The following is a 23674-nucleotide window of genomic DNA, read 5'->3' as shown; positions in this document are numbered from 1 at the left end:
ATGGCAGCAGCGAACATGGGTTCTCTTTGGCAAATAAGTACCTAAACAGTGAAACCGTGAATTTAAAAGCTGAGAACTTCCACGTTCTAGCTTCTGGAATTTTATTCGTGTGCGTGTGTGTAGGTGCATGTGTATTTTTGTTTCTAAAATTATTATATGTTGTAAATAATAGATTTTTGAGAAATTTTTTTCTTATCAGTTGTAACATGAACTTGAATTTTGGTTTGGATACAATTTGGGACCGATAAGACCTACATTTTGTTAAAGAATAATATATGGCTGGAACAGGCGAACTTGTGACTTGAGAAAGGAGATGAAAATAATAAATAGCAATGTAAAAACAAACTCCGTAAAGTGTTTTGTGTCTCACTTCTATTATTAGTTAGTCGTAAAATTAAACTTTAAGTTATATTTATAATGGACTTTTATCGGTAAACATTATAATTTTGTTTATAATTTTTGACTAGGGCCTTCGAAATAATTATCACGTAAAATCTGAAATAAATTCGATCAAATCGAACACCATAAGTAAAAAAGGGACTTTTTTAAAAAGTCATTTAGTTCAAATACATACGGAAACAAACGTGAATCATCGAAAGACGTAGGGTGCATCGTACATCATTTACATGAAACCGGAAAAATGTACATATGGAAGCAATATTTAAAAGAAATGCGATTTTAATCACATTAGACAAAAACGCATAATTTATATAAAATCCATATAAAAAATATATAAGAAAAACTTTGAACCTGACCCAATTTGAAGCATAATTGAGACACATCATTCTAGTTACAGTTAAGATATGTCACTAGGACAGACTAAATTTCATTTGTTCACCATTTACTTCAAATACGATGACAATGTTTATGGGAGAATTCAGGATTTAATTTCGGGGAGTACCCTCTGGTGTTATAAGACTCGGTGGGAGCCTTACCAAAATCTGAACCAATTTGAATAAAACTCAACACACTTCATTCTAAGGCTAAATCGGTATTCATTTATCTAAACTTGAACCGATTCTCATAAATTGAATAAAGTTTGTTTTATTCAAATTATAAATGTGACCGGCATTTGTTTAAAAAAAAAACATGGAAAACATACCGGAAGGAAAGGACCGACGGGTCCCATCTTTAAACTTGATCTAGGTTTTGTGAAGATAATACATTGTACAAAGTTTGGTCAAAATCGGACATTCCTTTTGTTTAATATTGGATTTATAAATATTAAAAATGTGGACCATTTGTTGGAGATGTACCAGAAGGAATGGGCCAATGGATCTCATCATCGGAATTGATCTAGGCGTGCTAAAGATAAACGGTTGTACAAAATTTAATTCAATTCGGATAGTCCATTCGCCTGATATTGGACTGGTAACTATTTAAAATTTGTACCATTTGTGGAGAGGTTCCGGAAGGAGTGGACCAATGGGTCCCATCTTCATGATCTAGGCTTGGTGGAGATAATGAGTAGTGTAGAGTTTGGTCGGACATTAATTTCGCATACTATTGGATTTTAAAATATTGAAAATGTTGACCATTTGTGGAGGAAGTACGAGAAGGAGTGGAACAAGGATCTCATCTTCGGACTGGATCTATCCCTGGTAAAGATAATAGGTTGTACAATGTTTGGTTCAAAACGAATAGTCCTTATTTCTATTCTATTTCCATTATTTCTACAGACTGATAGATAGAATTTTTTTTTTGTATTTATTATTTCAAATATATATTATTACAATATGTATGTTTTGCCTCAGCGTCTTCCTTATTGAGGCGAATTGGTTTACAATATAAATCAAAATACGTGTTTTATCATATGAAAAAAAAAATATTGATAAAAAAATTAAATAACATAAAAAAAATGAATTACGTTAAAAAAAATTACGTTAGAAGCATTTCAATATTACTTAATAAAAATGACTTTATCTCTTTTTTAAATAATGAAATTCTTGTTATATTTTTTATATTATTGGGCAGGTGGTTAAAAAATAAACATCCATTATGCTGAATTTTTTGTTTCGTTAATTCCAAACGACATCTTTTTACTCTTAAAACAGAATTATTCCTCGTATTGACAAGCGTTTGACTCATTTCAAATTGTATTGACCGATGGCCGATATCATGGATAACTTTAAACATATATGTCATCACTTGAAGTTTATAAGTACCATGTATAGGGAGAATGTTTTTTGCAATATGTTTGTAGAGTTCTGTTGTGGGGTAAAATCTCGACAAGTTGAAAACTATTTTAAGTGCTTTATTTTGGGTCCTTTGCAATGATTTCAAGTAAATATTATTTTTATGTGCATATATCATTGCCAAATAGTTGAAATGACTTTGAATTAGTGAATTATATAACAAAAGTTTAGTTTTTACATTAAATGTATATCTGAATTTATGGAGGATACCAATAGCAGGCGCAACTTAATTAATTTAATTAAACTAAGAATTATTCACTGGCATTGTGTTATTAAAAAAAATTCAAAATTTTACTTAAAAATCGTTCGTTGAACACTAACAGTATTATTTATGCATTAAAACAAAATATAAACAAATGTTTTAGTATATCATACTTCAGATTCGTGTTGATCATGCTGTGGAGAAGATCCATCTTAACATTCCAGTATTTTACGCACTTATTTCGTACCAACATTCATTTAATACCGGCTTATCACACATCAGCCGTCACTATCATGCAAAATATCAGTCCTATCCACTTTTTCGTTGATAATGTATACGTCAGTCAGTTAGTCATCACCTAACATTTTTATAAATATGTAAGTACATATAAAATTGATTTTTTGTTATTGGGTAGGGTATTAAATGACACCTTCCACTAATTGAAATTTTATAATTTATAAATTATACAACTTAAACGTTAAAATAAATATATAACTGTGTTAAAATTTGTCAAAATAAATAGTGATAAAGCTCAAAAAATACGATGTATGCTATAAATATTTTATAACACTGATAGTAGCAGCCATTTTTAAATTCATAGCGACCAATATTTAAATATCTAAATTTATTTTTCTACGTTTATCGGTATTGATTAGTATCAGTTTCTGCAAGTCATAGATTACGTTAAATCTAATTGATCATATAAATATAATATTAAGTGTTTTGCTTACAACAACACAGCCACACGCACATGCTGTTACGGTATAGCTACCACATCAATTATTCAAACTGAGATTTATTCATTCTCTCGTCTATCACTTAAGCTCTTCAACGCCAATCCGACCGGCAGAGGCGTCATTGCTCATCAAATATAACACCTTAGCTATTAACTGAATTATTTGTGAGTTTTGGCCCGATATAACAGAGACGATGACTACGACGATGATTTTGATAGTTACGCTCACACACCTACATATGGACTCTTATCTCAATCTAAACCGATTCATAACAACAGTTATGGATACAACTTAACATGTTCGCCGAACGGTCACAGTCAGTTAAAAACCTAAAGTGTTACGTTAAACTGCTGCGGACGGAATACCTGAAAAATAGAATGTGGCCTGTTGCCGAACTACTTGTTTGAGAGCAAAACAAAAAAATAAATAAAAAATCATAGTCATGGCTAATAATTGCGTTATAACATTTGATCAAAATGAATACGGGACATATTTTACGGGACAATTATTAACGGGAAAAGTTATATTAACCCTAAATAAACCGAAAAAATTTAAAGGTATTATTTAAAAATTATTCTGGAATAATTTATTCGTATAGTCAGTTTTAAAAGTATTTATGACACAGCTGATGATATGATATAAAAACAAACAATTATAAATCTCTAATACATTAAAACAAGTGTCAAGTGGTTATTTTTAGAAATGTGCTTCTGTAGTTTTGTAAAAATATAATTAAAAAGAACAGAATTTTAAAGCACTGTGAAGACATACATCTCAATAATATCATAAATCATATCATTCTGATATCTGATCATCAAAAATTCTAAAAAACTGGTTTGGTTTGTTATTTACGAAACACGGCAAATGGAAATATTTTGTCAAGTTGAAGGTCATGAATTACAAAAATGTATTGAACCTTATAATAACGAAATAAAGTCAATATAATCAAAGTTATGGGTAATCGTCCAGACACAAATTTCTGGTCTATACATATTGGTCAATCTATTATGTCGATTATAACTAACCGAGGTAGCGAATTCGATGTTCAGTCTTCAACTTCGTTTCCTTAATTTCATTTCCAATAAGGATACATTTCAAAGAATCGGAGAAATATAACTTTAAACTTACACCATCAGTTTTTAAAATGTAGACCTATTTTTCGAGGAACTCCATTAACTGATATTCCCGATTACAGCCACAGGCCCATTTAAAATACCTTTAAGGGGACCCCCCCCCCCTCCCCCATTCTCGGGGTCAAACATTTTTTTATTTTATTCGAATCTACACTAATTCAAGAATGTCCATACAAAATTTCAAGAGAAAATCTCAAGAACTCTTGAAGATATAGCCGATTTATACGCGTTTTTATTTAACGCGTTTTTCTCTTTTGTGAATGGCGGGCACGATAACTCAAAAACTAATGACCCAATCGATTCCAAATTTTTACACGTTTCTCTGTGAATGTATAGCTATCGTATGAACTAGGATATAGCCAATCGGTGAAGATCTTCCTTATTTTTTTACTCGGTTTTTGGTAAAAAATCGGCGATTTTCCAAAAATACTTTTTCAAAGGTCCGCCATTTTGTTAATATTAGAGCGAAGTCAATAATCCCAGTTCATACGAGAGACAGACATGTGCTCTTTCTAACACCGTTGGAGTTTTCGGATTCCGATGTTCCAGTGGGGAGTTATCATGCCCGCCATCAAAAATAAGGACTTTTCTTTAATTACAAAAAACAATAACGAAAATTGTTTGTAAATTATTTTTCTTATCTTTTAAATCTTCAAATATATATGTGCAAAGTTACAAACATTAACAGGCATTGGTATTGATTTACCAGCCCTTTGAAAATCTTGAAAAAATAAAATCGAGCATGGGGGTTCCCTTAATTAGGATGATTTCTTCTAATAACCTTAAATGGGAACTGTGTTACAACTTTGATCCACATATATCACAAATGTCATGAAATATGAAATTGGACTTTATAAATCCACTTCATCTGGTCAATTCCATCATAATGAGTTAGAATTGTTAGAGTTGCTTTAATCGCAGTCGAAATATGAAATATAAAATTTATACGAAGTTCGGGATGAAATTTCTTGACTTTTAAATTAAAAAAGTCGTGTGTGTATTTTGTATTTGTCATAGGTTAATAGTTGCCTTTTGAAACCCCGAACAAGTTCCTTTGGCATATGGCATAAAAACTTTAAATGTTTATATTTTTAGGATTATGAAAATGAAAAAAATTATACCATTTGAGCGTCAAAAACTTTGTTAATTTGTACACCAGCAGTGTACAAATTTGTTTGGAACATTTTAAATAATCTTTATAAACTGGTTCTTATCTTATCATTTGATAAACAAAAGAAAAATAAACCACAGACGTGCCAAGTAAAATCCAATAAAAAACGCTGTCAAACTGTATACCAACTGGGTGGATACCTTATCAACAAATATGAGTATACAATTCATGGCACAGCATATGTGCCCTGATTGTTGATGACACAATACAACAACAATAAAAACTGAAAAAACTATATATATTATTAGATTAAAATATAATTAATGGAAATGTATGGTTTTGCAAACAAATTAGTTATAATTGTTATTATATTCCCGTTCAATTTTCCAGGAATTAAATTACAAATTTGTGGTTATGCCCAATGTCAATGGCGCGAACGACATGGCCGCAAGAAACCAATCTACAAATCAAATTTAAAACGTAAACATGTCTATCATGGTCACGAAGATTATATAGCGTCGACCACATTTCTAGTTGGTTCAGAGGATGGCTCCAATTTTACTATAGACTCGGGCACACACACATATTCGTTTGCTTGTCCCATACCCGTGAACTGTCCATCATCGTTTGAGGGTGCCTACGGACATGTTCGTTATATGGTTAAGGTTACAACCATCCGATCGGGTACTTCAAATCGAACATACAGTAAGGGGTTTACGGTATTGAAAATGATGGATCTTAATCGTGAAACGGAACTATTGAAGGTAAGCAGTATTAAATTACTATTTTTTTGTAATAGCTATGATGTATTTTTCTTGAGGCAGCTAAATCATCTAATCCTGATTCCGTTTGTTTATTAATCTATTTACAATTTCCCTCTTCAGAGTCCAGCTTACAATGAAAGTATGGAAAGCTTTTGTTTCTTCACATCTCAAACTGTACGCTTGCGTGTTGATCTCATGCAAACGGGCTACGTGCCGGGTCAAATGATTTTGGTTAGTTCACATATTCAAAATAACACCAGTGCCGATGTAAAGAAACTGATGATATGCCTAAATCTTCGTGCCACTTATGTCTCGGATACACCCTGTATGAAAACATCCAGCGAAAAACTGTGTTTGGTGAAAAAATATTGCGGCACTGTGCCACGTCATAGTGAACGAGATTATGCCGAAGTTATTCGTGTCCCAGCCACACCACCCACCTGTGATCATCTGAGTAAAGTTGTACGCATTTCCTATGAAATTTGCGTAGTGGCCATAATGAATCATCTGATGCGTAATCCCAAATCGGTTATCCCCATTACAATTGGTAATGTTCCCTTGGTTACTCCCAGTGCTGCCGTTGCTCAGCCCAATATTGATGATGTGCCGACAACATCATCCTGTGCCATGCAAAGAGCCAACGGAAATGATCATAGTTTGTTGAGTGAGGAAACTGAAATAGATTTTGAATTGCGTAAGTAGACGCAACGTTTTGCTGAAGGACAAGTATTAAGTGGTACGTTTCTCTTTACAGCTCCTCCCACCTATGAAGAAGCCATGTATATGACCACCAATATTGCTGATGATGACGATGTGAATACGGTTAGTGAGCAGGCTCAGTTTACACCACGTTATCCGGTCTTTGATGTCGACGATGTGGTTATTCCCTCTATGGGTCAGACACCGCCACCAAATCCACCCATAAAAAAGAAGAAGAAGAAAAAGAGAATTAATCCTCAAATGGAAAATATCGAAAAGGAAAAGCCACCACGAGAGTCGCCAGTAGAAATATAAAATTATTATAAATTACATACATTCATATATATTAAAAATGATATATACTTAAATACAAATATAGTAAAATCTATAGAAAGAAATTATATTCTATACTATGAAAGATTCTTATATAGCGTTGATTTTATTTATTCAGATTCCCAAATAATCGAATTGCCATTAAGCATTGTGATTCGATTTCCCTTGTTTGTTGTCAAAATTCCTCCGCGGAAAATAAATGGGAAAAAGAAATGTGATGTAGCACTCATAATTATCCTCCTACATTGCTCAAACGTAACAGTCAGCACATGATCCATTTTGCCGAATGAACAGGCAGTCATTTGCTTTGCAATATCTTGAGGTATAGTCAGAGACCCTATAAAGTATATTATTCTAAAATATATTATTGTATATATAGTCAAGTCCGTCTGTTGAAATCACGGTAGAGTTTTCAATATTTAAGAAATAGATTTTCAATTTTGCATATACATTGATACTACTTATGGAATGTTTGATATTGAAATTGTATCGGCCATGGCCTAAAGGACCGCGCGAATTTCATTATTCCAAGGATTCCATACTTGTTTCCAACCAAATTGAATATATCTTGGGATTACGTGTTCTTGGTGGGTAAATATATATTCTCAGAGGAGGTTTATTATAAGTCGAAGTCACGTTATATAATATTTATTCCTAATTTGGTATTCCAGATTCTTGGTGGGTAGCAACTATGTATATTTTCATTATAGTTTTATATGTTTATTTCAATTCTTCTTGGGCACAAAAAAAATTCATTACTTGTCCAGGGGAATAACATAAATATTTTTTATCAGTACAGCCTAAATCAGTTTACTTAATTTCTCTTTATCTGATTAAGAGAAACATTACTATAGCACTTAAGAGAGTATATGTATGTGAGTCTATCGTTTATTATTAAGAGTGCTTCTGTTGATTTCATTAAAAGTGTTATTTGTTTATACACGTATATATGCATACCATGTAAGACGAATATGTCAGTATTGAAACACGCTTTGTTTACAGTCGTCATAAAATTGTATACCGAAAGAACGTAACAATATTTAAAAAATAATTAAAAAAGAAATATGCCATCGGTATGCACTTTTTCACTGGACCACTCAAATGCAGTTTATTACAGTGGTCAGACAATTAATGGAACAATTAGTCTAAAAACAACCACCGAAAAACAGATCCGAAGTAAAGGCTTTCCGTACCAAATGTATGCAACAAAAACTAATTGCGTGTCTTTGCAGATGCTCGCATAGTTTTCCTTGGAGAGGGAAAAGTAAAATGGGAGGAGTCTACTACAACAACAGATTCGAATGGCAATAGTACCACATCTACAACTTACTACAGATCTCACGAAGTTTACATCAATAACGAGACAATTGTACGAGGTGAGGGTGTATTACCTGTTGGCGTGCACACCTACACATTTACAATTGTATTACCATTGGAGTGTCCCACATCCTGTGAGGGAAGATATGGTCATATACGTTATGGAATTTCATTAATTTTAAATCGAATATTGCGTTTCGATAATACCTATTACATACCACTGACAGTTCTGAAAACAGTTGATTTAAATCTAAATCCAGTGTTCAAGGTAAGCTAATGCGAATTCTTTTTATAGCTTTATAATGTTGTGATAACTTATGTTTACCAGGTTCCTCTGTTGGGGGAAAATTATGCTAGTCTAGGTTGTTGGCCCTGCAGTAGTGGTAAATTATTTTATTCTCTGCAAATACCATTTGCTGCCTACACACCGGGACAAACTGTCAAATTCTCGCTGCACCTACAAAATCAATCTATGACAGACACAGAAGGCTACTATATGGATTTTATTCAAAAAATTACATTTACCGCTCATTCGCCCAGTCGCAGTCATCGCTACGAGAGACGTACCCTAGTAAAACGAAATTATTCGGAAGTATGTCGTCGTCTGACGAATCGCGTATTCAGTGGTGAATTTTCCATACCATCTGTGCCACCTACAACTGAACCTAGCAACATTATTTACGTCGAATACAAGCTGAAGGTAACAATAATGATGTCCGGTTGTAACAGATCCAAAGACATATCTGTTCCCATCTTTATTGGCAACGTACCGATACGAGAAAGTTTGCAAAACTTTGCTGAGCAAATCGAACATCAAAACCCAACTGCCCCCGAAATGCCGACATCGAATGGTAAAACTGATTCCGAAATGCCGCCCAATTATAGTGATCTAAGTAAGTTCGTGGTAATTGCTTGTTAATTTTCGATTATAAAAATATTTATGACTAATTGTAATTGCAAAATTTCTTATCAAAATCAATTTTTTTTTCTCGCACAGAACCACCTTCTTATCAAGAAGCAATGCAAAGTGAATCCCCCTTTGTAGACAATGACGTAGATAAACATCATCGTGTGGTTGGTTTTAGACCTCTCTACCCCATGTATTCGTAATCGATGGATGTACTACCACTTGAAAAGATGTGTTAAATGTCACTTTACTTTTCACTATTGGATGGATATAGCAAAATTACCTTAAATAATATGAGAATGAAATGTCTATTATATACATATATTTGTTTATATATGAACGTATTTATGTGTGTCGCATGTGGTTAAATATATTTTTGGTTTTCTTTTTTCTGATGGCTATGCATTTGTAAGTTATTGATTAAACCACAACTATGTTGCAAATTATGATTAAATATATGGAAACATATGAATATATTTCTATATATCCATAATTCCAATAATAATTGTTACGATAAAAAAGGCCATACTTTTTAAGTTTCATATAACATAAACTTTAAATTCAATATTACGACTTTATAGGTTAAATTGTAAAAATCCAAAATTGATCATATGAAATACTCAGTGTTTATTTATTAACACGAAAACTATTCTGCAAGAAAAACGTAAAAGTTTAATAGGGTGGATCGAAAACGGCGGTCATTTTTTTTTTAATTTAATTAATCAAATTATTTTTTAACACATTTTGTAGAGCTTTGGCCACTAATTACAAATGTGAAATTTTGAAAATTAAATAGAATGCAACTATATATCCAAATAGTTTGAGTATTTTACATCAGATTAGCAAGAAATCGTATTTTTATGTATATTGGTTTTACAACGATGGCATGTCGATATTAATTATGAATTATAGTCAATTTGGTTGGAAAACGTGCCCAACATCCCCACACTACCAACTAATGGGGGGTTCGTTTATATGTGGCCTACCCCGAAAAATAAGTCAATATTGATAGTTTTTGGTATGAAGATTTCACACCCAACTTATATTCAAAATTCTAGATTACAGCCAATTTGGTTGAAAAACGCGGCCAACATCTACTTCAAATAGTGGAGCAAAAATAATAATTTTTGGTAAGAACATGTGCACACATTGCGAACTAAAAATACAAAATAATATTTCAATATTTTGATGCATGTCAATGTTATATAACGTTTTTTTAAATATAAATTATCTTCACAAAAATATGAAATTTTGACCTTGACCTCGTGTCATTTGTAATCCATGACCCACGATGTTATAAAATATTACAATTGTAAAGCTCAAAGACCCCAGAAATATATAACGATTTATCAGCTCTATCTGCCGACTTGAGACTAGTATGACGTGTTGTGAGTTTTGATCTGAGCCATTTATCACTCATTTGCTGCAAAACCGGCATAAATCAAAATCAAATCGAGATAATGCGATTTAAGTTTTAAATTTACTCATACAAGGAACAGAGGAGCTTCTACAGCTTCTCAGTCAGAGCGTGAAAGAGATATTTATCTGTATTTTTTATACAAAATAAGGTCTGATATATCGAACAATTCTGCATCATTAACTCAAAAATCACGATTTTTGATTTATGCCTGTCTTGCGGCAATTGAGCGATATATGTTCGTCCGATATTCATGCAAACAGTGCACCATAGACAGTGTTGCCAAAACTTCATTGAGAAAAAGTGCTAGATTTTGTTCAAAAATATGACAAAAAACGCTAAAATTTTTAGAAAAGTGCCAGAAAAAAGTGCTAAAAATTTAAATAACGGAAAATGTTTATAGATAATTATGAAATCTATATTTTATTAAAATACTTTTTATACTTTATTGGTCATAGACCCTCCTTTTAGTACACGGTCATTTATCAACTAGCTGAGTCAATCTAGATATCTGTGTCCGTTAGCATTTGTAACCAAAGTAACGGTCACAGATGTAAAGCGACCGTTGCGAAAATTTGCATATCCAGTTCTGGCCACAGAAAACACTTATTATGTTTGGTAATATCGGTCAATATTTAGCTGCTTTCTGGTCGTTCTAGAGATGTGCGAGCTATTTACAGGGGTCTACTACTCTAATATTGTTTAGTATTACCATTACTACACTAAAAGTGGAAATGTCGCGTTGATAGCTATGAGATTTTGCATAAATTCCGGTTACAGTGAAAGCAAAATCTTTAGCCTTTTGGCTGTGATCGGATAATATTCAGGTGGTAAAATTTTCTAGTCGCTCTAGAGGCCCCATTTATAACCCGAACACCAATGAAACAATAATTAAGGGGAAGGGAATTTAGTCAACGAAAAAGCATGTAGGTTTTTTAATAATCGGTCAATATTTTTTCTAATCAAATCAACCAAGACTTTGCGGGACAAATAAAACAACATTTAATTACATTTTTTATTTCGAGAAGTTGTGGTTATTATATCCTAGAGGAGTATATCTGGCATTTAAATTTATATAAATTACATTGATTTTTATACTCGGATATGAGAATTTTGAAAAAATTAGGAACAAGTTAAAATGCTAAAAAAAGTGCTAGGTGCTAGATCACTTTTTTGGTGCTAAATGATTTTCAAGTGCTAAATCTAGCACTTAAAGTGCTAAATTGGCAGCACAGACCATAGTTCGCACAAAAAATTAGTCGTACATGTAGAAGTTTTTGATATAGACGTTTTACACTTTTCGATTTTATATATTCAAATTTCTTTTTTTAATACATATTTATTATTGGTAGAGCAGACAAAATTAACTGACTACTGTAAACCCTATAATGTTATTTATTTTCATCCTTTAATTCTCCTGATTTTAATTATTATGTCGTCAAAAGTATCGACAGAATACACTTTTGCCTACGTAGCCCTCCAAAGACTCTTATACAAACCAATACTTTGAAGATACAAAAGAGAATAAAATCAATCTCAATGGACTCTTATTATTTACTCGCAGAATGAGAATGTCCATGCTAACACATTGGAGTCGTTGAAGAATAGCGATAAAAAGTTAGATTGTGTGTATTATTATAAGGTTCAACTTTGAAATTTCCCAAAATATATTGTTTTAAATCGAGAAATATTATTTTTTTGCATTTCTCCATGGTATAATAATAGAAGGAAACAGCAAGTGTTGTTGTACAACAAACGATACAACAACCAAAGCTTGATGTTTTAGGTAGGAAATTTTTTTATTAACACATATTTTATAAAATGTATTTATACTAAAAACACAATGTTTTCGACAGATAAACGGCATCAGCACCCAGTGTGACTGTGTGCATATATATTTTTTTGCTCTACTTGCCGGTCGATACTCACAGTGCGACAGCCAAGAGAACATAAACATGAACTGATGATGTCACATTCTCCGGCCAAACGAACTGGCGGCATTCGAGCGAGAACAAAAATTCACGCGAATGCAAGTTTTTGTTGTTTTCCATTTTGTTGTTACTTGATGTTGTTATTTACGTATTTGCGGCCAGTATCAACTGAAACTCAGTTGGGAATTTGCACAATATTCTGACTAAATTGCAGGGCGTTATATAAATAAAAAAAAAGACTAGACAATATTTATTTTTTGTTTGGCGACAACTAATTTCATTCATCCTTTGAAACGAAATTGTTTTTTTTTTTGTAAAATGCCGTCAACATGTGAATTTAATTTGAATAGTCCTAATGCCGTCTATTACAGTGGCCAAGTTGTGTGTGGCTCAATTGTGTTGAAAACCACCAGTGACAAAGATGTACGAAGTAAGTAAAAAACCCGGTTGGACAATGAACACGTCTGCAGTGTATTTTTAAAATTGCACTCTCATCCGGCTAGATGTACGCATACGTTTTGTGGGTGAGGCTAAAGTGAGCTGGAGCGAAACTGAACGTCATCGCAGATCTGATGGTCATCATGGAACCCGTACTGTATATTATCGTGCCAATGAGGTGTACATAGACAATTCTACCCAAGTACGCGGTGATGGTGTTTTGCCAAAAGGCACGCATACCTATAATTTCAATATACCCCTGCCGTTGTCCTGTCCCACTTCGTGTGAGGGTAAATATGGTCACATACGTTATGCCTTGTGGCTGATTGTAGAGAGGCCATTTCGCTTTGACAATGAATTCTCAAAACCATTGACTGTCATAAGAACTGTGGATTTGAATTTGAACCCAATGTACAGGGTAAGTTGTGAAATTATGATTGAATGTCGATTAATATCTTCATCGTTTACTAGGTACCACTGGAAGCTGAAAAAACTAGCGCCATTGGATGCTGGCCCTGTGCAGGTGGTAACATCGACTATACCTTAAGTGTTCCCTTTGGGGCTTATGCACCCGGTCAGACTTTACACTATACTTTACTAATCAAAAATCAATCAAACACCGATATAAATGGCTATGGTTTGGAATTCAATGAACACATTACATTTACGGCCCACACACCACGCCATAAGACACGGGAAAAGACCACCACTTTGGCCACACAAGAACATTCCGATAAATGTTTACGTCTGACAAATCGCCTATTTGAGGGTGAATTAATTTTGCCACCTCTACCACCGGATACCGAAGGTGACTGTATAATACGTGTTCGACACATGTTGGAGTTTGAGATATATGTGGATGGTTGTCATGCTGATAAAAGCATAAGCGTTCCCATATTCATTGGCACCATACCCATACGGGAGAGTATGACAAATAACAGCGATTTCAGGGAAATTGCACCATCGGCACCATTTTTACCCAGCGAAGAGAATGCCGTCGGCGGTGACTTGCCTCCATCGTATGGTGACTTTAGTAAGTTTCAAGTCATTAAATTTGTTGTGGAATATTTCATTTAATTTGAGAATATGAATGTTTATTTTCAGAACCACCATCCTTCGAAGAGGCCATACGTAGTCACTCTCCCTTTGAAGATCCCGATGCAAATTCCCACTCAAATGTAATTGGTTTTAGGCCCCTATATCCAGTGTATCCTCATAAAAATGAAACCCAATAAAAATTCAGTGCACTAATATAAAGACATGGAATATCTCGAATGAAAGACATCAACTGCTCCAAAGAATTTATTCAACATTTTTACACCATGTCTACCTCATAATTCTGCCAAATTTATATTTAGTATACTTTAGGTCCGCCACTTAAATGTCATTATTAGCAAACATTGATGAATTTACAAGGTTGAAAAATCAGTCCATGTATATGTATATTGGATTTGTATTTGTATGAGCATTTTGTGTATTTTTTCACATTAGTAAATATATTTATCTAACAAAAATATTTTTATAATTAATAAAGTTGACTTTATTGTAATAAATTCAACGTTTATATACATGTGTACTTATCCACCATAATATATTTATTTGACATTCTTTTAATAGCAGCTCGAAATTATTAATCTGGGATTTTTTAGAAATTGCTAGCAATATTGAAAATAGTACTTTGTTCGTAATATTTATGGAAATTGTGGTATTGTAAATGATGGTACAATGGTACAATTATACAAGCTAGGTTATCTTTTGTCATCAAAGAAAAAATACACCTCTACGCTATGGGCCAGAATAAATAACAACAAATGCATTAAGTCAAAATGGATTTTTAATAACCTTCTCAAAAAAATCGACTAGCTAACTTTTTCGTATAAATATTTGAATTAAATTTGTTGTTTATACTGTTCTATATATTTGATATAAATCTGTATGTATTTTAGAACTAAAACATCACAACATAAGCCAAAGAATATGAATTTAACAGTGGAACCTTAAAATGAAATCCAACGCAATATTATGTTAAATATATTCAAAATAATTTAAAATGTCTAATACAATGCCACACACCATTGTCTGTTTGACATAAAGAGGATTGTCTTTACATTGACATATGTGTCGTATAACTTATTTGTCTACATCTATATATAAACATACAACCAATACGCACACTATCAGCTGATATGCATAGGTTTGTGTTGTAGATAAATTCTCTTGCTTTCCATATGTCTTTGGAGGAAGCTGTTTGATATACCCAATTGGACAATTTTATTTATTTTTTTTTCTTTTTTGACAAAAAATTCCTATGTTTTGATAAAATGTTATTTTCGAAAAATTTTATATTTGGAAGAAAAAATGCCACTTATATTTGAATGACATTTTTTACTAAAATTTATAATTTTTTTATTTAAAAAAAGTCCAATTATATTTGAAGACATTTTTTACTAAAATTTATAATTTTTTTATTTATTTTTTTTTATTTAAAAAAAATCCAATTATATTTGAAGACATTTTTTACTAAAATTTATAATTTTTTTTAATTTTAAAAATTTTCCATTAGATTTTTCAAAGGTCCCATCAAGTTCTTTCTTTTTTCTCAACTAATAAGTTCCTTTGGCCAAATGGAATTATTTTTTAATTTGTAAGAGGTAAATCCCAAAATTTGAAGAAAATTTTACATTTGATTTATATATGTATGTATTACTAACTACATTCTAAGATTGCGAACTCGAAATGAGAAGCTATTTCTTTTCCATTAGTGTAATTTAATTTTGCTGTCTTCTCTTTCGAATTGGCATGCATTTCCAATTGGGTATTTCAAGGGCCAAACTATAAATTCTCTTTGATAACAACAAAAGCGTTGTTTTTTTTCTCAACTATGAAATTCTCTTTGGCAATTTTCCTCTGTTTTTCTAGGTCACATCGACCACCTATTGATTGTATTTTCCAGCAATGTGCGAGAGATGTTTTTCATGCTATTTTTGGCGGCATTGTTTTTTGCGGATTAGAAAAAATAATGATATTAGAACCACAATACGACACTATCAATTCGAATTCAGTCATTTAGGAACCGATCGTTCGAAATGCCATCAAAGTGCAAATTTCGTCTAAATCAAAGAAATGGGGTTTACTTCAGTGGTGAATGGATAATTGGAACAGTTCTGCTGAGAACAACCAAAGAGAAGACAATACGAAGTGAGTTTATTTTCTTTGAACCAAAAATACTAAATAAAATAAATAAATTTGTTAATAATATCGTTAGATATTCGCATACGTCTATTGGGTGAAGCTAAAGTCCATTGGAGCGAAGCGGAAAAAGACAGTGGAACAGCTCAGTACAAAGCAAACGAGGTGTACATCGACGAAACTATTGTGGTTTATGACGAAGAGATATTGCCACCGGATACCTATGTGTTTAACTACCAGTTTCGCTTGCCCAAATCTTGTCCCACATCGTGTCGTGGTAATCACGGACATATTCGCTATTTTCTGGAACTACGAGTGGATCGGCCATATCGTTATGACAATGTTTTCACGAGACCATTGACCGTGTTGAAAAGGGTCGATTTGAATGCGAATCCCGAGTTCAAGGTAAGTGGCGAATTTGTTTCCATACAATCCAACTAATGTGATTTTATTCCAGCTTCCCCTGCAACAAGATGAAACCAGTTCCATTGGCTGTTGGCCATGTGCAAGTGGAACTATTTTATTATCTTTGAATGTACCCTATGGAGCATATGCCTCCGGACAATCCCTTGAATACACACTTAATGTACAAAATCAATCAATGACAGATATAAGTGGATACAAGGTGCGCTTTGTGGAATGCATGACCTTTGTGGCTAATACCCCAGAATACAAGGAGCTAGATAGTCATACCACAGTGGCCGATGAAGAATATTCCGATGCATGTTTACGTCTGTCCAATCGTCAATATGTTGGTCAAATTGATTTGCCCTCAATGCCACCGGATACTGACCGTGAGGGCATAATACGTTTGGAGCATTATTTAGAAATTGAAATCATTGTCAAGGGTTGCCATCGCAATAAGAATATTTCGGTGCCAATAGTTATTGGTAACATACCGATAAAGGAAAGTTTACAAGATGCCACACCTCTGCCATCGTCAGCTAATTTAGAAATTCAATCAGATGATGATGAGGATTACAGCGGTCATGAAGTAAATGCCCCACCACATATCCAGGCATCGTATTCTGGAGAAGAAAGTGATGAGGATGAGCCTCCTTGTTATGGGGATTTAGGTATGTTTTTTTTTCAATAATGTGATATATATTATATATTGAAATGTTCATGGATTTCCCTTAGCTCCACCAGCATTTGAAGAAGCAATTAGACACCCAACACCTTTTCAAGACCCGGAAGCAAATGAATTTAACAATGCCAAGGATTTTCAACCATTATATCCCGTGTACCGATATTATAATGGACGAAATTAAATTTGCATTTTTACAATACGAGGTGGCTAACTCTATGCAAAAAGACTTTCAAAGACAATTTTTCTAATAAAAATTATGATTTCAACAAATTAGAAAAAATTGTCTCTGTTTTTTATTAGAAAATGGTAAGAATTTGGAATTTTTTATATGAAGATTATGCCGAATCGTTAGATTGGGATTCTATATTATAATTGTAGTTGAATTTAAAAAATGAGTATAGTATATTTTCAAAATGATCCAAGGAAGACATAGTCACTGAGAGCGGGACGATGATATTTACATTCAAATTAATGACATGGAAGATAAATTAATACAGTGGTCTATATATTTAAATATCGTTTAGTATTTTTATTAGAACACAACATTTAAGATGACACAGTATGGGACAATGGACAAGAATCTAATTCTGCAGTATGTCATTGCTCAGGGGTAGTGGACAATGATATACAATTTTCCGAAGAAAAACTTATAAATGCTTAGGGTAACTTGTAAACGACCCTTACCACTATGGAATTACTTATTTATTTTCCATACAAATTAATCACTTAATGAAAACATCTAGCATGAATTCTCTTAAAAACCAGTACTCTCTCACAGATTCTGAGAATAAATTGAAAACAATTGTATACCTGTGTTTTTCCCTAATGTTTATTTTCCATCTCAATGTACAAATTTTTCCATATGGAAGCAACAGTATTATTTTGGATATCAAGCAATAACGTTTTTTTTTTCTTCTTTACTGAGCGGAATGTACAGGAAATAATTATATATATTATAGAATCTTTGCTATGCCTATAAAATGTGAATTTAAACTAAATCGCCCGGATGCAAGATATTTTGCTGGACAAACAATTGAAGGATCAGTGTTTTTAACAACTACCAGTGACAAAGACATTCGTAGTAAGTAGCACTGTTTGGGATATTCCACATGTTGTCTGATTTTCTGCCAAACACCTCCCATACAGATATACGAATACGTCTTTTGGGTAAGGCAAAAGTCTATTGGAACGATACACGACGTTATGGAAAATTTATTAGCAAAAAAGTATCCGAAAGTTATGCCTACCGAGCCGATGAGGTATATATTGATCGTGGAGTCATTGCTAGAGGAGAAGGCACCCTGTCAACAGGTGGCCATTTATTTAAATTTAGTTTTCGCATACCCAAATCGTGTCCCACCTCACATATTGGCAAATATGGGGAAATTCGTTATGAGTTGTTGTTAATTGTGGATAGACCACATCGGGCGAATAATACTTTTGGTAAAATGTTGACTATTTTGAATAAAGTAAATCTAAATTTATTTCCAGCGTTAAAGGTAAACTGCTATGAATATAATAAATAATTCAGGAAATTTCTAATAACATTCACATCCTAAATTAGGTTCCACTCATTGGCGAAGAAATCTTTTGTCCCAGCTGTTGGTCCAGTGCCAAAATTACTTACAAACTAACAATACCATTTGGTGGCTATGCCTCCAATCAAGTTCTTCCCTATTCCTTGCAAATAAACAATCAATCAATGGTCGATATATGTGGCTACAAAATCATGTTGGTCGAAGCGATAACCTATATTGCCAAAATTCCCTATTATAAAGAGCGAAAAAAGCAATTGGTGATATCAAAGGAATTATTCATGTACTCCTGTTTACGTCTTTCCAATCGAGAGAACAAGGGAACGTTGGCGCTACCCAGCTTAGCACCGGACACTGGATATCAGGGTATAATACAAGTGAAACATTTTCTACATGTTGATATATTAACGGCAGCGTGCTACAACAACAGTTGTATATTATTGCCAATTGTGATTGGCAATGTGCCACTTATACAAAGTTTGCAAGAGGTATCGGCGGTAAGCGTCAATGTGCCTTCTATGCAGAGTATTCAACAGGAATCGATAGCGAATGTTATTGCAAATACCCCAATAATTTTGTCACAAAATCTCAATAATGGTCATATCAATCAGCTGCATAATAATGAGGTAAATTGCATCGCTGATCTACCATCATATGGAGATTTAAGTATGTATTAAACAGCGGAGAAAATAATAATTCTTTTGATAATTTTTCATTGTTTCATTAAATTCAGCACCTCCATCTTTTGAAGAAGCTATGATGGCATCGTTTCCATTCAGGTATGCGACAGACAGTTAGGTTATGCTGATAAATTTGATGCATACATCGATTGATAAATATAAAACAGTATTTTTTTACTTTCAATTTTTATAAAATGATACTGTTCTAAATTGTTGATACCCTATACAAAATAAAAACCACTTGAATGAATATGAGTGATTTTTTTCAACAATTGTTAATTAATACTTGGATTCTGGTGGATCCAAAAAACCATGGTTCCAAGGACATCATTATATTTTCAGAAGGGTTTAAAAGTTTTAGTAATATTTTCCATAGTATCCTGCTGCTCTTCCTAATACGATGAAATATCACACTATTAACCATTAACCTCGATTTTCTTCCGTAGTGCAAAAATGAGTCATTTTATTTTCATGTATATCAAATCGCCATATAAATTATCTTTACCAATTGTTATTTAGTATTATACATGTATAACATTTTATTATATCAATATTAGTATTCTTACCATACAAATCATAATTTGAATTCATCAATTGAATATAACATGTTGAAGGTATACATAGAAACCATTATCAAATATTCATATTTTATTTACTTTTTTAAGGTAAAAGACTTCTTGATGATAAAACAAAGCATATTCGAAACTGAATATTGTTTACTAACAAATATCCAATAAATTGAGATCAACCAAAAATGTGATTAGATGTATTTGACATTTAATGACATTTAATTTTTGAAGTTCGTAAAAAATTTGTTGTTTAAAATTGTCTAGTTATCTCCTTCGGATCATTTTCTCAGTTATCTCCTTTTTAATTAAAATTCGATTATTTTAAATTACACCCATTTGCTATCCGCTAATGTCTCACAGAATAAACCATTATTATGATCATTCACTTTCACAAAGAGCATATTTATTTTTCACTATCAAATCCTTTACATTAAATACAATTCAAACAGTTTCTTATTTTACTTTTTATTTCTTACATTATTTCTAAATAATAAATAAATCCACTAACTTAAGTCTTACATATTTAGATCAGTCTAAAATTTTGCATCTGTAGATTTTGCTACTATTATTGGTCTCGACTGGGATTGACTAGTTGTTGGCATATCATCTTCTAAATGGGGTTGCATTTCCTCTGGAAGGTCAAAATATAGATATTTTGGCTTAAAATCTGTAACTTCGCCATTTAGGTTGTTCTTTGATTTTTTGTTTATTTTTACAGCAGTCATATATTCAGCTTCTCGAAAAGATGATGCTGAAAATAAAAAAACAAAAACAAATTAAATTAAAAAGATTCGAGAAGTGTACAAAATAAAGTATTTCATATTTATATAAAATTAACCTTTCCAAAACTTACCTAATGACATCATGGAAACACTAATTTCATCCATTGCTTGAATATTCTGATTTTGTTCACGCATATCCCAGCTAGAGGGTAAATTTAATTCATCCATAGATCTGGCCACCGTTATTGTGGATACATGATTACTTGAGACATTTTCCTCTACAAGTTTCACATCACTCCTCAACGAAACTGAACCCACAACAATTGGCAGAATTGCACAAACCGATCGTAACTTGCGCTGGGCACTAACACTCACTTCCACCTCATAGGTGACACTTATACAATTGCATTCACTGAATTCAAGAGTAGGAACAGTTTTCGGTACCACCAATTGTTGTATGTGTTGTATATCACTGGAATTTTGTCCAAACATACTGTAAACGTTGCAGGCAATGGCGGTGACTTCCCGAGTCTCTTGTGACTTCTTCTCTTTCCAGCTACCCTTGTAGGTGACAATACGATTCAGTTTACTGGTGATGTCCTTTAATTTCAAATGGCCATGGTTGGCAACTTTAATGTGTACACTAATACATTCGCCTGGCACGTAACCACTTTGCGGTATATTGGCATAGACTTGAAGCGGATTACGCCAAAATTTTAAAAACGATTTTGGTTCACGTTGTGATTTTTCATTTGGATTTTGCATTGCTGGCGCCCAACATCTGAGATCTTTCAGTTGTTCTACTGTAATCACGGAGCAACACAAACAATCCAAATTGGTAATGTAATCGGCATGGGCTTGAAGTTCATAGACAATTGAACCCCAGGCACCATTGAATGAAGATGGCGCATTTATGGGTATTTGAACCATAAAGTTGTAATTATAAATTCCAGGAGTTATGGCAGTGGGATTAGCCTCTTCTGAGCCTAGCAAATAGTTTTTGGTGAAAACATAATCCTCACGATTGACATAGTATTCTTTGGGTTTGGGCTTTGCGTTCTTTTTGTTTTTGGCTTGTTCTTTTTCCCATTTACAACTGGCATAGCCGGAAAATTGTATTGATAAGGCTGTATTAAAAAAAAAAACATAATCGATAAAGCACAACATTATTTTTATTATTTTCGTTCAATCAATCAATGAGTCACAATTCAAGTGTTTCGCACTTTCATTCAATTCACCTTTGATTAGAATTGCACTGCTACCGTTCACATTGAAAACTGCCAAGCCTTTTATCACTTCACCGGGTCGGTAACTAACGCTGGAATTCTCCAGCTGTAAACAACACGAAATCAAATTCATTTCGGATAGATATATATTAAGAACCTTTCACGGCACTGTCCTAGCGCAAACTGAAACCTTTTTCGAATTATTTTTCTAGTATTATTTAATTTTGGTGTCCGAACACAATATTGTACACAGTTCCGGACTTTTATCTTATCACTTTTCCTAAATTCGTATTTGTATTGAACAAATTTGTTACTGCCAAAAACAAAATCCGATATCAATTGAATATCATTAGGCCCGAGCATTTTTTTAGTTCTGCTGTGGGAATTCTAATAAAAGAAATTAATGACAATTCAAGTAATCCAATAAACCATAAATTTTCGTAGAAAAGTATAGCGTATCAATTTAATTAATATTTTGAATGAATAGTAAAATTTGAATTTGCGATTTATTGGGATTTGAATTGTATACACATAGATTACACATAATTAGAAGGATATATCAGAATCTAAGACAAATCTCATTTAGTAGAGTTAATATTAAGTCAGCTTTATACCCCGGATTAATAATAGAAAACCATGATTTTGGAATTCATTTATGAAACAATTCCGATATTGACCAGATTTTATTCATCATACATGTCTTCCAACATTATTTAGAATCGTATGTAATTTCCCCTACTGAAATCAGTCCTTCTAGAAAATATGTAATTTTTAAATTCCCCGCTATTGGTGTCATTTTGCCGTTTCCAAAATTCCAATACCCATACTAGGTATAATTATTTTCGTTAATAATACTAAGCAGAATGGAAAGTACCTATGGGATCTGAACCGATTTAGACCAAAAGTCGCAACTCAGTTCGCTATGTAAATGTGTGCGTTTACAGATAGATGACTTAACATCGGTTTAGCTAATGAAAGCTATCATTCAAAAGCTTTGCAACTGTTAACATTATATTAATAGCATGTAACAGACAACTTTTACAATATATCTATCTGTTCCAAAACCTGCAAGAATATACAAATTTACTACATATGATAACAATTTTTTTAAGATATCGAACAAAATACTTCTCATATTGGTATAGTCTTCATAATTTATTGTCAATGTAAAGGCGCTTATTAACAAGATTCTAGATTTAAGCTTATATTTAATGAGTATCTTTATGTATAATATAAAATAATTATTATTACTCTCATTTTAAAAATACAATATTTTTAGAGGTATCTCATTTAATTGAAAGGCAATTTTTCGGCACATTAACTTACATCTGTTATAAAATTAAAGCAAATCGAAATGGACGTAATTTTTGGACGTAAACATTACTGGGAATTTTGGGTTAAATTTATTTAACTTTCAGTCATAGTTTCTTTCACAAACAATGTGTTAATAAAATGAAAAATATTATAATTATTATGTTT

The 23674-nt window shown here is 32.6% G+C and overlaps 4 protein-coding genes across 4 annotated transcripts; 3 read left to right on the top strand and 1 right to left on the bottom strand.

Annotated features, from left to right (window-relative positions):
• The first annotated feature begins 3571 nt into the window (after nt 1–3571).
• Nucleotides 3572–7156, top strand: LOC133328681 (arrestin domain-containing protein 17). Its single transcript, XM_061537224.1, has 4 exons — nt 3572–3691; nt 5769–6142; nt 6263–6836; nt 6897–7156. The coding sequence occupies exons 1-4, from the start codon at nt 3577–3579 to the stop codon at nt 7154–7156; spliced, it is 1323 nt and encodes a 440-aa protein (XP_061393208.1). The 5' UTR covers nt 3572–3576.
• Nucleotides 7157–8238: 1082 nt separating this feature from the next.
• LOC133328694 (arrestin domain-containing protein 3-like) lies at nt 8239–12469 on the top strand. The gene is made up of 5 exons (XM_061537237.1): nt 8239–8350; nt 8407–8759; nt 8820–9384; nt 9489–9565; nt 12380–12469. Exons 1-5 carry the CDS (start codon nt 8239–8241, stop codon nt 12467–12469), a joined length of 1197 nt encoding a protein of 398 aa, XP_061393221.1.
• Nucleotides 12470–13053: 584 nt separating this feature from the next.
• LOC133328693 (arrestin domain-containing protein 17-like) lies at nt 13054–14419 on the top strand. Its single transcript, XM_061537236.1, has 4 exons — nt 13054–13176; nt 13250–13602; nt 13656–14217; nt 14289–14419. The coding sequence occupies exons 1-4, from the start codon at nt 13065–13067 to the stop codon at nt 14417–14419; spliced, it is 1158 nt and encodes a 385-aa protein (XP_061393220.1). The 5' UTR covers nt 13054–13064.
• Nucleotides 14420–20780: 6361 nt separating this feature from the next.
• On the bottom strand, nt 20781–22328 carry LOC133328692 (arrestin domain-containing protein 2). Its single transcript, XM_061537235.1, has 3 exons — nt 22208–22328; nt 21101–22096; nt 20781–20998 (listed from the first exon to the last, which is right to left on the bottom strand). The coding sequence occupies exons 1-3, from the start codon at nt 22326–22328 to the stop codon at nt 20781–20783; spliced, it is 1335 nt and encodes a 444-aa protein (XP_061393219.1).
• Between the last annotated feature and the right edge of the window lie 1346 nt (nt 22329–23674).

This window comes from Musca vetustissima, unplaced genomic scaffold, assembly GCF_032173495.1.
Source record: "Musca vetustissima isolate MV318-11 ecotype Yass unplaced genomic scaffold, APGP_CSIRO_Mvet_v1 utg1439, whole genome shotgun sequence".
Taxonomy (NCBI): Eukaryota; Metazoa; Arthropoda; class Insecta; order Diptera; family Muscidae; genus Musca; species Musca vetustissima.
The sequence above is the reverse complement of the archived record's forward strand: the minus strand, read 5'-3'. Positions and strand labels throughout refer to the sequence as shown.

What these genes read in the sequence shown, in the direction of transcription:
- LOC133328693 (XM_061537236.1), top strand. Translation starts at nt 13,065, where the DNA reads ATGCCGTCAACATGTGAATTTAATTTGAATAGTCCTAATGCCGTCTAT. An exon ending in ATTTGAACCCAATGTACAGG is followed by an intron (nt 13,603 to 13,655) that starts GTAAGTTGTGAA and finishes ATCGTTTACTAG; the next exon opens with GTACCACTGGAAGCTGAAAA. An exon ending in TCCATCGTATGGTGACTTTA is followed by an intron (nt 14,218 to 14,288) that starts GTAAGTTTCAAG and finishes GTTTATTTTCAG; the next exon opens with AACCACCATCCTTCGAAGAG.
- LOC133328694 (XM_061537237.1), top strand. Translation starts at nt 8,239, where the DNA reads ATGCCATCGGTATGCACTTTTTCACTGGACCACTCAAATGCAGTTTAT. An exon ending in CACCGAAAAACAGATCCGAA is followed by an intron (nt 8,351 to 8,406) that starts GTAAAGGCTTTC and finishes GTGTCTTTGCAG; the next exon opens with ATGCTCGCATAGTTTTCCTT. An exon ending in GCCCAATTATAGTGATCTAA is followed by an intron (nt 9,385 to 9,488) that starts GTAAGTTCGTGG and finishes TTTCTCGCACAG; the next exon opens with AACCACCTTCTTATCAAGAA.
- LOC133328681 (XM_061537224.1), top strand. Translation starts at nt 3,577, where the DNA reads ATGGCTAATAATTGCGTTATAACATTTGATCAAAATGAATACGGGACA. An exon ending in GTGAAACGGAACTATTGAAG is followed by an intron (nt 6,143 to 6,262) that starts GTAAGCAGTATT and finishes TTCCCTCTTCAG; the next exon opens with AGTCCAGCTTACAATGAAAG. An exon ending in TGAAATAGATTTTGAATTGC is followed by an intron (nt 6,837 to 6,896) that starts GTAAGTAGACGC and finishes TTCTCTTTACAG; the next exon opens with CTCCTCCCACCTATGAAGAA.
- LOC133328692 (XM_061537235.1), bottom strand. Translation starts at nt 22,328, where the DNA reads ATGAATTTGATTTCGTGTTGTTTACAGCTGGAGAATTCCAGCGTTAGT. An exon ending in CAGTGCAATTCTAATCAAAG is followed by an intron (nt 22,097 to 22,207) that starts GTGAATTGAATG and finishes TTTTTAATACAG; the next exon opens with CCTTATCAATACAATTTTCC. An exon ending in TGTTTCCATGATGTCATTAG is followed by an intron (nt 20,999 to 21,100) that starts GTAAGTTTTGGA and finishes TTTTATTTTCAG; the next exon opens with CATCATCTTTTCGAGAAGCT.